A 17,298-nucleotide genomic window follows, 5' to 3' on the forward strand; every position below is an offset into this window, starting at 1 on the left:
TCCTAAGGTAGCTAGGGGAATTAGATGAGTTGATATGTATAACTTCTTAGAAAAGTGCCTGGCACATATTAGTCCTGGATGAATACAGGCCATGAATATTAAATTACTTCTTCTAGTACACTAAATTAGAATGAACTTCCCAAAGAGGAACCAATTGGTCCCATTTTTTCTAGAAACAATAGTTTCAATAGTTGTGTAGAGGTGAACAGCTTTTCAGGAATATAAAAGAGTTATACATACTCACATATTATAGACTGAAAGAAAATAACAGCAATTATTGGCTTTAAACCAATCTGATTATTGTTACTTTCCTTTCCAAACTTGGGAAGAAATTTAAGTGAAAAATATATATATATATGTACTTATGTATGAAATTTTAGAGGAGAAAAAAGTGTGCTCAGCAGTTGACATATTTTGTTCAAGATTCAGAGGTACCTTACAAACTGCAGTCCAAGCGTTCAGTACTATTGGGGTAGAGAGAGAAGCCCCAGGACACTCGTCTACTGTTTTTATTGTCCAGGCTAATGGTCCATTAACACAGTGCCTTTAGTCTGAGCCTGGTAGATAATGAGTGTCTTCCAGGGCAAGGAGTGTTTCCTTGTGGTGGGAAGTAGTAGTATTTTTCCTAGGGGAAGAATGTGAAAAATCCCACTTTTTGCACATAATGGTAAAAATAAGAGAGCAGTATACAGTGGGTGAAGAAATTATCAAGATGGTGTCAGTGTTCAAAGAGCAATCTCTTAGTTCATAATTGGTTTCATAAATTTTATTTCAGTAACGGTTTGTCCTCATTAGCTGTTCAGTGAAATAGTGCTAATTTTAAGGTTCATCAGCATATGAAGAATATACATGCACTTTCAGACACACTTGCATACACATTTGCACTATTAGTGAAGTAACAGAAAACCAAAGTTGCAGGGAGCTCATTACAGATTTTGAGCAGTTTGTCCTTATTTAAAAATAAACTTCAAAAAGCTCAAATTACTTCTTATATCCACAACAAAAAAATCATTTCTATGATAGTAAATGATTGAGCCTCCAGGTGTATTGTAATCAAGAGTTGTTCTTTTTTATCCTAGCTTCCTGATATAATTTTAAATGCATTGATTGCAAACAGCCAGACATTTGAATTTTAAACCATTTTAAATTTGGTAACACCAAACAAGTGTGAAGCATCAATGTTTCCTTTTTTTCTTGTTGGGGTCTAGTTGACTTACAGTGTTGTGGTAGTTCCATTTGTACTGTAAAGTGATTCAGTTATATATATGCATTCTTTTCAGACTCTGTTTCCTTATAGTTCATTGCAAAATATTGAGTACACTTCTCTGTTATACGGTAGGTCCTTGCTGGTTATCTATTTTAAGTATATTAGTGTGTATATTTTAATCCCAACCTCCTAATTTATCCCTTCCCACCCCCACCCTTCCCCTTTGGTAAACCATAAATTTGTTGTCTATGACTGTGGGCCTGTTTCTATTTTGTATACAACTTCATTTGTATCAGGGTTTTTTTTTTAAGATTCCAAATATAAGGGATACCATATGCTTCTCATTTCTAGTAAGTCTGTCTTGTTGTTCATTCACCTTTCTCGTCAAGGAATGGCTGAGCCTCAAGTTTGGGAAGCCTGCCACCTGAGCATGGTCTCCCCGTCCTGGCAGTCAGCTGACTCTGAGACCCAGAGTCACCGGCTTCCTTGTCCCAGGACACACCACAGCACCATAAAACCATCCCCACCAGTTCTCCCAAATCCGAATGCCTACGAGGGTGTCTGTGGCCACCATGTTGTTACTCACTTGTCATGCAGGCAGCCTGGATCAACTAATTAATTAATAAGCTTAACTGGAGTAAAATATAATTAATTATACAATATTGAACTGTCCAAATTTAACACCACTGAAATTACATAATAAATCTGGAACATAAAGGATTCCTGGCAAAAGGAAAATAGATATCAGTATATAAAGTGCCTTCCTGGTGAACCCTCTTCACACACTTTTGACTTTCTGACTCCTGTGATGCAGGCATATGTATTTTGAAACCTGTAGTCCATCATGTGAAAATCAAACACACACATACATACACACACAAATTGGACACCTTTGCCTCATGGGTTTAAAATGATGCTTTGTTTTCACCTGTGTGATGTGATTAATAAACTGATAAAGACTAACATAGTGTATACAGACCTGTTAGCATCCATCTAAGCTGGAGATTAGTTAGAAGCAGTTTTCTATGTTCCTTACCAGGTTGTTGTATTTAATGAAGACTTTAATGGGCATCAAAACTAAACAAGACCACAGACACTGATACTTCACACTTGTCTGGCAACACCAAATTTTAAATGGTTTAAAATTCAAATGCCTAGTCATTTGAAATTAATGTGCTTAATGTTATGTCAGGAAGATAGTGAAAAAAAAAAATAAAGCTTCAGATATGTGCTCGAAGTACAATACTGGTTTATTTGTAATGATATAATAATGTAATGATAAAATGATATTGACTAGTTCAGTTATTCATGCAAATTTATAAAAATAACCACTTTTCAATAAATTAATCTTCATATTAAAATGATTAAAAATGTCTTCATTATAGAATCTACAAACTTTGTCATTTGGTTCTGGTTTTGTTTTTTTTTTTAAGAGAAACCAGTAAGTGACTTGAGAGAATGAAGTATTTTGAATTCATTTTGATATTTAATCTTTAACAAATGTAGACTTTATAGTGTCTTAAGAATACGCAAGGTTCAAATCATGCTTAAAATCATTATATGTAACTTATTTGTGGTGAGAGACTGAGGCAATGAGGGAGAGAGGGAAGTTATGAGTAGTGATAGACTTTCTGGGGATCACATATTCACACTCCAGGTAAGTGAGGAGTTTAAGGACGTTGTCAGATTCACCCAATGGATTCTGACTGTTGAAGCTCATTTGTTTTTTAAAGGTTATTTAAACTGTTTAGGAATTCTTCTGACAAGCCATATGTGGTAACAGCCACAACTCTCACACCCAAGGAGATTGTGCAGGTTGTTTTGAGTTTCATTGCTTGACTTACTGGTAGACCATAATAGCAATTCTAGTTTTGTTTCTGTCTCAGTGATGCAAAAGTGAGAACATGATTAATTAATTTTCTCAAGCTGTTAACACCCTTGAAAGATTTTTCATCATTTGTACAATAAATCCTCTCAAATGTTAATGCTTTGGACACCAAATTATTGTCTCCATTGAATGGTGGTTGCTTATACAGTTTGTGAGTTTCAAAGATACTCCTTCAAGTACAAATTCTAAATCTTGACGAGAATGGCTTCATGGATTGCTCGTTAGATAATAAATAGCCAATAATATCTGAGCATATGAAATGTAGCAATAACAGATAACATACAGTTTTATAGTTTCCTTATAATTATTTCAGTGTGTTAAATGACATTTTCACAGATGTTCTTATATAACTTCTTTATTTACTTTTTACATTTTTTCACAAAAGGAGATACTTCCCTTTTTTTGCAGGAGCCAAATGTATTAAGAGCAAAATAAATTTGCAGGCAGAGGAGTCCTCACCATGTTTCTTCAGAGTGCATTTAATTTCATGCATGTGTGAAAGATGACAATGTGATTCCTCGGTACTAAATATTCCTCAGCCATTCACACTTAGTATGGTTATCTGGAATAAAGCTAGATTAAATTTGCAGAGTGGTGAATTACTGAAAATAATGAAGTTGAGGCAATTCATTAATCTTTATTTACTGGTCTATTTTTTATAAACTGAATGAAATGGAAAAAAAAAATCATTTGGGGACCGATCAGATTGAAAAGGGTCTAACGTGAAGAGAAACATGGGGCTAAAACGTGTTTTTTTTTTTTTCTTTTTAAATTATCCACAGCACTTTTTCTTACATGCCTCTGTTTTTCTTTTAGTGGCAAAGCATTTCTATAACACTGGTTGAGAAAGTTCAGATGATCGCTGTAATTCTAGGATCCCTGTTCTTAATAGCGAGTGTGACCTGGCTCCTCTGGTCAGCCTTCAGCCCCTATGCAGTATGGCAGAGGAAGGACGTCCTTTTTCAGATCTGCTATGGAATGTATGGTTTTATGGATCTAGTGTGCATAGGTAAGACCACGATGTTCAACGCTAACAAAATGGCAGTAATCCGTTTCTTCCAGCTCTCACCGTTTCCATCAGTCGGATCGAACCTAGAATGTGGTGGTTCACGTGATCTTGGTTCTCTAGCTCATTAACTGCCCGGGGCACCACAATCCACCACTTTTCTCAAAAAACATAGCATCTCTGTTCCCAAGTAATCTGAAAAAAAAAAAAAAAATGAACAGGATAATGCCCTTTTAAAGTGGTTTATTTTGCATCATAAAGAAGGAGGAGTTGAAATTATTTGGCGGTGGGTGATGGAAGGATAGTCATTTAATTTCTAAGGAAGAACAGCATCTAAATCCCCCTCACGAAGCTGGGAAGGTATTGACTAATGTCAATGGCCATAGTGTGCGTCCGGGGAGAACACAGATACTTGGAGGTCTTACGTCGTGGCCTGGCAACCTCAGACTCCCCGCCCAGGACGTAAAGGGCTCCTTGGAAGGGTAAGGACTTGGGGACAGTTTTCCTTGCCGTTCTGTGCTGCTTAGTTTCACTTATTACATTTAGTGGTTCAGAAGAGGCAAAGGATGGGACACTTTAGCCAAAATAGACGGTACAGAAAAGGTTCTTTACGTGTTTCACTGGCCCAATCACACTTCCCTTGTGCCATGGGAAAACGGAGGCCAATTCAGGCAGCATCTCCTTGTTGTGTATGAGGTGCCACAGGCATGCGATGGTGACCAGTTGGCACCAGCGGACAGGCATGGAGAGCAGCCGTACCTTACCCAGGAGAGCCCCTGCTCTGATGTGGCGCACAGCTTACGGGGTGTAAAACGAGGAAAGTACGGTCCGAGGACCACCCTTGGCCGCAGCAGCATCTGCAGCACCTTGTAAAGAAATGCACGTTCTCAAGACCCGCCCCAGACCTGCCAAATCCAACACTTCAGGGTACCCCTCTCCAGCCACCGTCTGTGTTCACAAACTCACCGACAGGCAGATGATGTGAGAGCCACTGGCTTCAGGGAATGGACTCGACCTACGATCAAGTGCCTTGGCTTCTAACCCTGGCCTCTGCTTGGAGAGGTCGACCTTGTCTCTCTCTATTCCCTTTTTTTTTTTCCCCTCACCTATAAAAATGAGAATCAGCTTCCACAGCACACAGACTTAAATAAAGGGAAAGACTATTATAAAATAATGATGTAACTGGGAGTTGTAGATTAAGTGTGTTTGAATGAGACACAAACACTGAAAGACTTGAAATCACTTAAAGTAATGCCTCTACTCACAAAAGCCTTTCAATTAGCAGCAATTTCAATATTCTCAGTCAGTTTTTCTAAGAGAACTTTGTACATTTAAAAACTATGACCAGCTGGAATTTCACCTATTTTTCTTCTTTTCTCCATTGTTACTAACACAAGACTAGTAAGAAAGAAAAGTATAAAAGTTTCAAGTCAAGAAGGAAAAAAGAATGGAGGGAGATGTCATGAAAAATATGTAAACTGAGCAGATGTGGCCTGAATAATTGGGCTAATCATGTATGTGAACAATCTGCATTAAATGTGATAATACATATGTAGGCATTTGGAAATTCCAGCTCTCTATTCAAATAAACCTCTGGGGTATGGCTCTAAATTGAGACGGATTACAGAATTGTTCTACAAATCCCTCAACAAATTCAGAAATAGTGTTTTCTGTCTTTCAACATAAAAATTATAAAATGTGCTATTCCATTGATATTTAGAGATGAAAAATGAAAGAACCGTTAGGCTCCCAATCTGACCTGAAGGGAAAAGAATTGCAGTTGACTTTATTACAGCTCTGAAAGGGACAGGCCTTTCTTGCTTAGGAAATCATCTTCTTGAATTTCATAGCTTGCATTTAATATTGAGTTTTTAGATCTTAAAGTTTGATTGCTGATGTCAGTCTTTTAATCAAGATTATTAGGATTCTGGTTTTAAGAGCACATACATAGGAACTAATGATCTTTTTGACAACATAAGACGTATTTGGGCCTCCCTTCTGAAGTGTGGGTGTTTGCCCGTTTTATAAAGTTAAGTTTCTTAGGAAGAAAAACCAGTGGACATTTTCCTGGAGAAGCTTTGGAGAGTGAGTTTTCATCTAGGTTTTAAATATTGACAATCCTTTTCATTGTCTTTTGGCTCATCGAATCAAAATCCCATCATTCAATGATTTCTTTGTATATTTTGAAAAATATTAAAGAATTCAGATTGAACAACAGTGTTTATTTCACTTTGCAATGTCATTAGTTAGACCCAGAAGTGAAATGAAAGTCACTCAGTTGTGTCTGACTCTTTGCCACCCCATGGACTGTAGCCTGTCAGGCCCCTCTGTCCATGGAATTCTCCAGGCCAAAATACTGGAATGGGTTGCCATTTCCTTCTCCATTTTGGATCCAGAGAAAAGCTTATTTTTCCCCCAAGAAATTGGAAACCTATTAGAGTTAGAAAGCAAATACATGTAGGCTACCAACAGCCAGCTAGATCATGGCAGGTAATTATTCCTGCTAACATTTCAAATTAATTAAAATGTCTGCTAACTAAATGTAGACAGTAACAAAGTAGCTTACATTGATTATACCTCAAATACCCATGACTGCAAGACCAGAGTCAGAGTGAAAAGCATACATCTTTGTGTCCAATTTGTTCAGTTCAATCAGCTTTCTAGGTGTCAGACACAGTGCTAAGTGCTGGGAATGCAAATGAAAGCCGGTCACTTTCCTGCCCTGTAGGAGCTCCCAGCCACACAGGCAGGACAGATGTAAGTAACTAGAATTCAGCAGGATGTGCAGTGATGGACTTAAGCACAGGAGATGGTGGTTGGACAAAGTGGGGGGAGGTTGACACTGGTTGTTTTATGTGGGAAGGGAACTGTTTCAGGCAGATTTCATGGGGAAGTGATAGCTGAGCATGCTGATAGATGGAGAGATGCTTGGCACGTGGGGAGATGGTCCCCTTGTCAGTACTGGAGACTGTAAGATTAGCTCCCCATTTGGAAGGCTTTAAGGCAGCTGGAAATATTCCCATATTCCTGTTCGTCTAAGCTTTTCAAACTTATTTATACCTAAACGGAAAAGGAGCAGATTGACAGTTTCATAAATGTTCTTTTAAAAAAATATTTTTGTGAATTCATAGAAGATTATTCCAGAATCAAAACAATGTGATAGTCCAGTCAGGGTAAGTAATGTGTTGTAGTCAGTCACTCAGTCGTGTCCGACTGTTTGTGACCCCATGAACTGTAGCCTTCCAGGCTCCTCTGTCCATGGGATTCTCCAGGCAAGAATACTAGAATGGGTTGCCATTTCCTCCTCCAGAGGACCTTCCAGACCAAGGGATGGAACCCATATCTCTGGCATCTCCTGCATTGGCACCATTCGGGAAGCCCACATAATGTTTAGAAAGAGAACTTGGGGAAATTTACTTATTCCCAAAGTTAATTTGTTACTTTCATTTATTATCAACTAATATATCTGCTTTCCCAAGATCCAGTTTCTTCTTGCTGTTAAAGTTTTGAATTCTCCCAAGGGTCTGGGTACCTTGATAGTTTAAATACCTGGATCAGGGCTGTCCAGGAGAACTTTCTGCAATGAGTTAAATGTTGTGTATCTGTGTTGCCCAGTACTGTAGACACTAGCTCCATTTGTCTGTTGAGCACTTGAAACGTACTTAGTGTGAATGAGAAACTGAATCTTAAATTTAATTTTATTGAAACTTCACTTAACCACCTGTGGCTCATGGCTACCATATTGGACAGATTTCTAGATGATGGGATGGTAAATGTGTAAGGGTTTGATCAACAAGTTTCACCTTGTCTTTATAAGCAGGTTGTACTTCCTAAATGATGAAGTAACTCTGTTTCAGGAGATGAATAAAGTGAAAATGAGTGCAAGAGGATTGGGAAAAGGGTATTAACAGTGAAAGGGTGGTGGTTCAGAGGTAGACAGAAAGCTCTCAGAGGGAGCTGTCTTAAGGAAATGGAAGTACAGAGAGATGTAACTTTAGCTTATATTTGGGGAGCTCTTTTAAATATTTAAGTAGATGGCATTCAGACGATGACTATGTACTAGGAAAACTAATATAAAGGATCTAAATCACCAAGATACTGTAGCCCAGGGACAGCAATTTAGGGAGAAGTAATAGTCACAGTAGGCTCACAGTGGCTCCCTCCTAAGAAGTTTTGCACAGTAGACACAGAAAGATAAGTCAACTCAGAAATTAAAAGCAAATGCCTGGCAGAAGCCTCTAGGCACAGAATCTGGTTCTCAGCTCCATACATGGCACATAGAAAAAACAACACTCCCGCTTCTATTGGCTGTGTCCCTCTAAGGATGCTTGGACCACGAGAGGAATATGTTTCTGAGTGACTCAAAGAAATGAGGGATTGAGATATGACCATAGGATGCGGAGTCATCTGATGAACTTGCATCTGGAAAGTGAGGGCTGTTACCAGGTCCCCTCGGTGTCTGGTGACCCTGAGGAGGCGAGTTCATTCTCTCATAGAAGCAGTAAGCTAGAATGAAAGCCTCATCAAGTTCCCTGTTACATGGGATTCCCGAAGTAGAGGGAGCAGTGCTTATACCTAATCTCATGCACACGTCAGGTTAGTGCCAAAACCACGTCTGGAAGATCTGTATCTTCCTTGGAATGATAAGGGGAGGGTGATGAGGGTTATGGCTACAAAATTTAGAAATCTGGATCACTGTTGTTCTTTTAAAAAATTTTGTTAGTCATCCAGATAATATAAATATACACATATTCAGATTAAAACACCTTTCGTGTTTACAATTGCAAAATATATAAAGTTTAAAAAAAAAGACCCTTTCCCTCCCACTGCCCTTTTTCATGTCACTTCCTGTGCAGAAATGTCCCCTCTGCAATGTTGATGTATATCTTCGAGATCTTTTTCACAGTTTCCTTTTTTGACATGGTGATCGGTAGTTTGGATTGTATTTAACACCATTAGAGTGATTTTCTTAAAATCCATTCTATGACCATCTCCTTGGAGAAGGAAATGGCAACCCACTCCAGTATTCTTGCCTGGAGAATCCCATGGACTGTAGCCCACCAGGCTTTTGTCTCCATGGGGTCACAGAGTCGGACACGACTGAGTGACTGAGCACATGACTGTCTAGGTTGGTGGGACAAGTTTATCTAAGAAAGTCGGAGTGGCCACACCGGACCTTGCTCCTGTGAGGCTTGTCCTGTCTGGTGTCTTTTAGGGCCATCAGGATTACCATGTGCAGCTTTCAAGAGCAGGACAGTGTAAATTCCATCTTATAATTTATCTCATTATTTCAAAAGCATCCTGCGAGGTAGTTCTGGTTCCTGCTCATTACATCTGTGTGTGTGTGTGTGTATGTGTGTGTGTGTGTGAGTACGTCCTCTGTTCTGCATGCTTGCACTTGAATTTGAGAAATAGAATAATCAGGAGAGTCAGCAATAACAGAATTGGGACATTAGCCATAGAGCCATGCGACAAAGGGAAGCGATTTTTCTTAAAGCAATTTCTGGGAGTGTTTACTACATGAGAAAAAGAGATTGAGACGTGAACACCTTTCAGCGTTAACAGTGTAATAGGTGTAGAAGAAACTGACCCCAGAGCTCCTGAATGTGTTGGAGAAGGCGGGAGTCTTGGGAGGCAGTGATCTGGATCACCCCTGCTGGATTTCACTTTCCAAGATCTTCAGAGCAGATCCAGTGTTTCAGTATTGTATTCAAAAATAACCCCAGACATACTAGAATGAGGATCAGATCAAAGTGCCTTCTTCTTTCTGTATCAATTATAGTCAATACTGAACAGTGCTTCTTCTGCAGAAATTTCATGCTCTCCAACATAAGGTTTTCCTAAGTTCAAGTACAATTTTTTTTAATCTATATAAATTTTTGTATCTATCATGGCCCTTTTGAAAATCTGTTTTTCATAGTTGATAATATATCTAGCTAAAGCTACCCAGGCAAATGCAAGAAAACTATTTAGAGTTACCAGTTGATAACTTTTATTCACATTTCATTCTAGAACTTTGGAAGAACAAATAAATACAACAGATTCCTGTGGTCTTGGATTGACGATATTAGACCTGTATTTACGGCTTAAAAGGCACAGTAATTCTCTTTAAAAGGCACAAATTCTCTTGCTTTTGACATTGCTTCACTTCTCTATGTTTTTGCCTTCAGGCAGAACAGCTAAAAGTAACACAGGGTTTAACATTTGATTGATGGGAAGTGTAAAATGCAAATTTTCAATTTTTTTTTTATATTATATGTGGAAAGATGAAGAAGTTTGACAGAAAATTTCAGGATATTCAGAGTCTTGGTTACAAGGAATGAATCCTTGCCATGGAGGATGACCAGTGTCTATTTCATGGCAGGGTTGTTTTCCCCTAAAATGATGCTTCTAGGTCATCTTCCTTCCTGTGGCTGGATTTCAACACATACAACCTAATTACATAAGCGAAGCATAATTGAGAAAGTGAATCAACTAAGGGAAGAAAATCCTAATGCATTCTGAACAAAATATAAATGACATTGAAACCATCCCCTGTTTAAAATTTTCCATGCTTTCTGGCACTTCCCAGCATGATTCAGAAGTTGACAATATTTCTTAGAGTATTTTAGGTGAAAAACACATTTACTGAAGGAAATTAGTATTGGAATGGAAACATGCCACAATAATTTAGAGCAGAAAAAAAAATGGGTTTACTGAAGAGCACTCCCTGGAGGGCTCCCAGCTCTTACCTTGTCACATGGGGTCATCACGAAACAGAGGTGTGCTTGAAAGGGCAACTGTTGGTGAGGTTTGTAAAATGTGCAGCCCCTGGGTTGTGATAGAGAGACAGAATTTTCTTCTTTAAAAAAAAAAATGTATTGGAGTACAGTTGATTTACAATGTTGTGTTAGTTTCAAGTATATAGCAAAGTGAATCAGTTATACAGATATTTTAGATTGTTTTCCCATATAGGTCATTACAGAGTATTGATTTGAGTTCCCTGTGCTATAAATAGGTCCTTATTACTGATCTCTTTTATATATAATAGTGTGTACATGTGAGAGACAGCATTTTCTTAAGCTGTAGAGTATGTATGGATAAACATAAAATTTGTCGAATAGTTTCAGGCAAAAAATGTAGAATTACCGAGAGTACACTCGATTTCACCAGACTCTCTAGGGCCTGTGAGGTCCGGCACAGAGCAGGTGTGGATGCCCACCAGGGTCAACTCTTGCCTGGTCTTCCCAGCGGAGTGCCTGGACCACAGAGTCCAGTTTGACCTGACTTTGGCATCTCCACCTGAAGAGGCTTTCTCTGTGGGATGTGGGGATCCCTCTTCTCTTCTTACCTTCTGCCCAACCGCACAGCCCCAACTCTTTCAAACCTGTCAGCAACTTTGATCATGAGATTTCAGATCCACGTGAAGTAGACTTTTTTGGTGGGAGAAACCCACCTTGCAACACAGTCCACCCTGTCCCACCCCAGTCACCACCAGATCTGGGATCTGAGTCACTGGAATCACTTGGGAAAACAGTGCTTGGACTGCCAGTAGGTCCACATGCAGCCCTGGGGAGGGGACGGGGATGTGAGAGCTTCTTGCGTGCCCTTCTTGGCACTCTGGGTTGCAGTGGATGGTGGGGGTTGTGGTTGCCTTTGTCTCACACCTATTTTCATAGGAAGCACGGATGTGGGTGCATCTGCGTGAATCATAAGACGTGGGAAGAAAAGAAGCTCAACTTAAAAAGCGTTTGGCAAAATAACTAGAAAAGTCAATTAGCCCAGTGCTTCCTTTTTGAATCTTCCTATCACAGTTTTCCCTCTAGACAGGAAAGGACCAGTCAGCCACCTCGGCTCCATTTCCTTCTGTTTCCTGGTCTATAATTTGATCGGGGACCAACACGCCTCCAGGATCTCAGTTTGGCTACCTGGGAGACCTCGGCCCAGCTGCTGACTTAGGACAGACAGAAACCTTCTTCTCTAGCCCGGAGCTCCTCTGGGTTTCCCTTCAAACATCTCCCCAGGGGAAGACTGGGCTGGGAGGTTGGCCAAGCTGGCTGGTCTGTTACCCTTGCAGCCAGGGCTGTTAACCAGATTTGAATGCTCTCCTGGTTTGTTTAGAATTATTTCTTAGAGCAGAATTTCTTTACAAGCCCAGATCTTTTTTCCTGATTTCAGAATATGTTGGCATGCTTCATGCCCCCAGGAAATGCCCCAGCTTCGCTTAGAATCTAGCCAGGGCCCTTGGAGGGAGAGGCAGAGTGGCCCCTTGTAATTCAACATCATTAGGGGAAGAATAGCTCTTTACCCTTTATATGCTGTGAGAAGTAGGCAGTTATTATCTCTTTACTCTGGAGGTACAAATTATAGGCTTGTCTATGCCTTAATCATACTGATGTTTACCAGTTTTTCCAAAGATTACTATCATAGCTGCTTATTAGTGATACTGCTGCCTTTAAAACCCCAGGGAAGAAAGTAGAAGCGATCTTGCTTTTGCTGCTTGCCCTCAGGGCTGTGCTGAAATGGTCTCTCAAAGTGAATTCACTCTTCCAGCCCTCCTCCTGGCGGAGAAAACCCAACCCCAGACCTTCACTTCCTGTGACCGCATACAGTTCAAGTATTTTTTGGAGAAACATGGACATGATTAGCTGAGCAGCAGACCAAATATATTGTTGTTGCTGACTTTTGTTTCTTCTTTAGGAAAAAGTGTGAATCTTTTACCTCTCTCAATTGGTGGCTCAGACGGTAAAGAATCTGCCCACAATGCAGGAGATGCTGTTTTGATCCCTGGGTCAGGAGGATCCCCTGGTGAAGGGAATGGCAACCCACTCCAATATTCTTGCCTGGAGAATGCCATGGATGGAGGAGCCTGGAGGGCTACAGTTTGCACGGAATTGCAAAGAGTCAGACACAACTGTGCCACTAAGCGCGCATGAAATTGGGGGCAGTTTAGCCAAACAAGTATTAGTCATCCTTAATGTATTGTACAAGTATTGGGCCAACCTTAATTGGGTATTTATTGTGTCCCAAGCCTGGAGCACAGGCTAGAGATACAATTAATTCAGAGTCTGCTGCCTGTTTTTATTATCCAAGATCTAAGAATGATTTTTACATTTTGAAATGGTTGAATAAACATTAAAAGAAAATTATTTCATGACATACGGAAATTATGTCAAATATAAATTTCCATGGCCATAAAAAATGTTTTGTTGGAAGCCAGTCGTATCCATTCATTGATGTGTTATCAATGAGTGGTTGCAGCCTCAACAAAGAGGGACTGTGATATCTGTGTAACCTATAGTGCTTACTGTCTGGCCCTTTGCAGAAGAGCTTTTGGGCTATAGCATCCTCTCTGCTCTCCAGCTGCTGGCGAGAGACAGTCAGGGAAATGAGCAATTAAGACACAACATGCAAAGTGCCAGGAGAGAAATATATGTGAGAGCAGATGGGGGAAGGGTAATCATCCTTAGGGTTGGAAATTTGAGCTGGGGGTTTATATCTGGTAGTTGAAACCAGCGTCTGCAAGGGAAGTGATTCAGGAGAGCTGAGCAGCATTTTGAAGCAGACACAGAGCAAGCAGAGAGATGAGCGTGGCCAGAGAAGGAGAGAGTGGGGTCGGGTGAGGTGAGGAAGGGACTTGGGGGCGGAGGAGCAAGCGGCTGACAGTGCCAGATGCTTTATCAAGAGTAGGTGAAATCAAGCCAAAATGCATCACTGGATTTGGCAGTGTGGGGGTTGGCTGGATAGACACGGATTGCAGAGAATGGCTGGGGTAGGCAGAAGGGGCTCAGGATGTAAGTTTATAGATCATGTTTGAAAAAGAGCACAGTTAAATGAGGGTAGAATCTAGGCGTGGGGGTGTAGAATTGAGAAAAGTTGCTATTCACTTGTTTTAATGGCGAGGTGAGGTTTGAGCAAATGTTGAGAAGACAGACTCAGAAGGAATCAGAAGGCAGATTGAAGATCCAGGAGGGGTGGGATAGCTTGATGCCCTTGAGGTGCAGAGATGGAACTCAGCACTCAGGAGAGGGGTCTGTCTTGCACAGGAAGGGTCCTACCGACCCTGAGATGGGCAGGCCGGGGAGGAGAAGGTGGACATGGCTGTAGATGCCTCTTGCGCTGCTCTGGGAGAATAAACAGAAGGACCTCCTTGCAAAAGATCTGTTGCTCAGGCAGTAGGTGGATGTGTGCTCAGTCTGTCAATCATGTCCAACTCTTTGTGACCCCATGGACTGTAGCCCTCCAGGCTCCTCTGTCCATGGGATTCTCCAGGCAAGAATACTGGAGCAGGTTGCCATTCCCTCCTCCAGGGGACCTTCCCGACCCAGGGATCGAATCTGCATCTCCTGCATCTCCTGCTTGGTAGTAGGTCATGTGGTCATCTGCTGAGATGGAGAAAGCACCGTGTGGGGAGAGGAGTCTGTTGAGAGCATTATAAGTGATGGTCAGCTGCAGAGAGCTTTGGGGAGAGGAGGCTGAGCCAAGAGGCATGAAGAACCACAGGACATGGCTGAGTGCCCTCCTGAGGCTGGGCCAGGGGTGCCCCAGTCTACAGGGCTAGGAGGCTGTGTGTTTTTACCCATTAGGGCTGAGGAGTGCCTGCAGAGGGGTGAAATGGTGAGACTAGGCTAGGATGAGGCTTTATATCCAGAGTTGCTGGAATACCAGCAAGGGCGAAGATCAACCTTGTCCTTCACCTTGAGCGGTGGAGAGTGATTACAGGATGGGATTGCTTTCTCAGTGACTGGGAAAGGAACCAGAGCCAGGAAGAAGCTGACAGATTAGGGGAAGATGATTGCCCAATAGAGGGGCTTGAGGTCATAAAGAGGCGGAATAGGGTACATTCATTGAAATGAAGTAGTTCAGTTGGTAAAGAATCTGCCTGCAATGCAGAGAAGGCTCGGGTTTGGTTTCTGCGTTGGGAAGATCCCCTGGAGAAGGAAATGGCAACCCACTCCAGTATTCTTGCCTGGAGAATCCCATGGACAGAGGAACTTGGCAGGCCGCAGTCCATCGAGTCGCCAAGAGTTGGACACGACTTAGCGACTAAACCACCACTACCTTTAAAATGAAGAAAGTGGATGAGTGAGAAGCCCTGGAGGTGGTTGTTGCCAGCAATGCTGGAGAGTGTCAGGGCTTGTGGCTGGACCAGGTTCTGGAAGGGAGAGGCCTGAAGTGAAGGAGGGACAGCAGAGGGTAAGAGTTACACAGGTCAGATCACAGTCAAGTCATCCACATGGACGAGAAGGGGGTCGGTCTGTGGGGCTACAGAGATCCAGGAGCCAGGGAACAAGTCATCCGAGATGGTTGGGAGCAGCTGAGGGGTCAGCAGGGGACATTCCTTGTGATTTCATTCTGTATGTGAGCTTGCATATGTGTGTGTGTGTGTTTCGTGTGACTTCACTCTTTCTCCAACTTGACTTATTTCCACGAGAGCGGTTGTGTGATTTCTAAACACATGAGGCTTGGAACAATTGCAGCAACTTTAGAGAGAGCTGAATATATCCCTAGGCTACTCTAAAATGAGGTTATTAAAGAGGCCAACTCAACTTGGACGTGGGAAGTTTTCCTTGGAAGAGAAAGCAAAGGGGACTGTGGTAGTGGGAGCGGTGACAAGAAGCAGCTCCCCTAAGTTCAGAATCTGGACGTGGTTCATCAGAACTGGCACCCGGTCTTTGGGGACCTCCTGACTTCAGACTATTTTGCAACCAAGAACTTTCTCACCAAGGAGAGTGTGAATGCGATGATTTTTCTAAACTATGTTCCTACTTGGAGCACAAGAGGATTCAGGGCCGTGGGTGTCCTGACAGGGTTCCTCTGGGGTCATGAGGAACCACAGAGATGAGCATATTTCCAAACATGGTGAAAGGAGGTTTTCAAAACAAATCTCCAGTGATGACTAAGATTAAGTTTACTCTGATACAAGCAGTGTTCTACGCACTTTACCTCGATTTTCACACACAGTCTTCATAACAACCCTATGGGGTGTAGGTACTCTTCTCCTCATCTCAGAGATGAGAAAACTAAGGCACCATTAACTAGTTTCCAGAGGCCATACAGATTAGAAGAGGGACCCAAGATTGGACACTGTGGCTCCAGAGCCTGTTATAGGCTGAGCTTGAACTGGTAATTTATAAAATGTTCCTGTCTATTTAATAAACTGAAACTACTTCTTTAGTTACTGTCTCAAACACCTAAGGTATGATACCAGAAATAAATATTTCTTTTAACTACTAGCTTTAGATCAGAAATGGAGAAAAAAATTTCCCTAAAAACCCAAAGTAATTAGCTATTTTGTGACTCTTTAATTTATTGTCAATTAATAGAACAAAAATATACAGAAACACATTAAAGATAAAATATTTAATGTTACCATACCAAAATCCATTTCTCGCTCCATTGTTTTAAGTGAAGCAGTTTCTTGATAAGAATTACTTATGTAAAGAATCACTTCTCAACCTTGAATTTTCTTGCTAGATCACAGAATAGAATATTAAGGAAGCCTAAGGTCTGAGCATTTTTATATTCAGGTTAAAAATTCTAATTAACATCAATTCAAATATATCAAATTTAATTGATATTCTCAACTACAAAATATTGCTGATGTTATGTGGATGAAGTCAAAGAGTTATACATTTTACTTATGCTGAGATGACAGCTTCTGTTTGGAATATTTACCCACAGTCTGTGTGATTTAAGAGAAATGAAAAGCAAAGTCAACAAAAGTAAACTAGCCTATGTCAGGTCCAAAGATAAACAGGTTTTAATTAGATATTTCAATTAAAACTTCTAAAATATTTTTCTCACCCCATGAAATGGAACAATCAATACATGTATTGTTTACCCGTAAGGTTAATAAAATCATAATCTGCAAGTTTGCAGTAGACAGTTTAGCCATCGGAGATGGAAGGGAAATTTGCATATTCATATTTCAGCTTGCCACTAAGAAAAGTCCACTAATAGCCTCCTCAGAATTGGCTTTGGTCCAGAGTGTGGGAAACAAATGGAAATCGACCAAGGTAGATCCTGAATTCTTAAAGAATTAATTCACAGAAGGTAGACATATCTTTAAATCAGATGCTGTAACACTGAGGTATGCAGAGTTATTTATTAATGTTTTATATATTGTGAAGGTCACTACAGTCCTCCCATCTCCTACCCAGATGCAGCCATGCACACTTTAGGGTAAAGGTCAGAGGAGAGCTGATCATCACAGCC

The 17,298-nt window shown here is 40.9% G+C and overlaps 1 protein-coding gene across 1 annotated transcript in view; it reads left to right on the forward strand.

Moving 5' to 3' along the window:
• Positions 1 to 17,298, forward strand: part of MARCHF11 (membrane associated ring-CH-type finger 11) — a 110,687-nt gene that overhangs the window by 82,724 nt on the left and 10,665 nt on the right. The window contains exon 3 of the mRNA XM_043887542.1: positions 3,912 to 4,104. Coding sequence (XP_043743477.1) covers positions 3,912 to 4,104 — 193 coding nt within the window. The remainder of the gene's footprint in view (positions 1 to 3,911; positions 4,105 to 17,298) is intronic.

This window comes from Cervus elaphus, chromosome 25 (genome assembly GCF_910594005.1).
Source record: "Cervus elaphus chromosome 25, mCerEla1.1, whole genome shotgun sequence".
Lineage (NCBI taxonomy): Eukaryota > Metazoa > Chordata > Mammalia > Artiodactyla > Cervidae > Cervus > Cervus elaphus.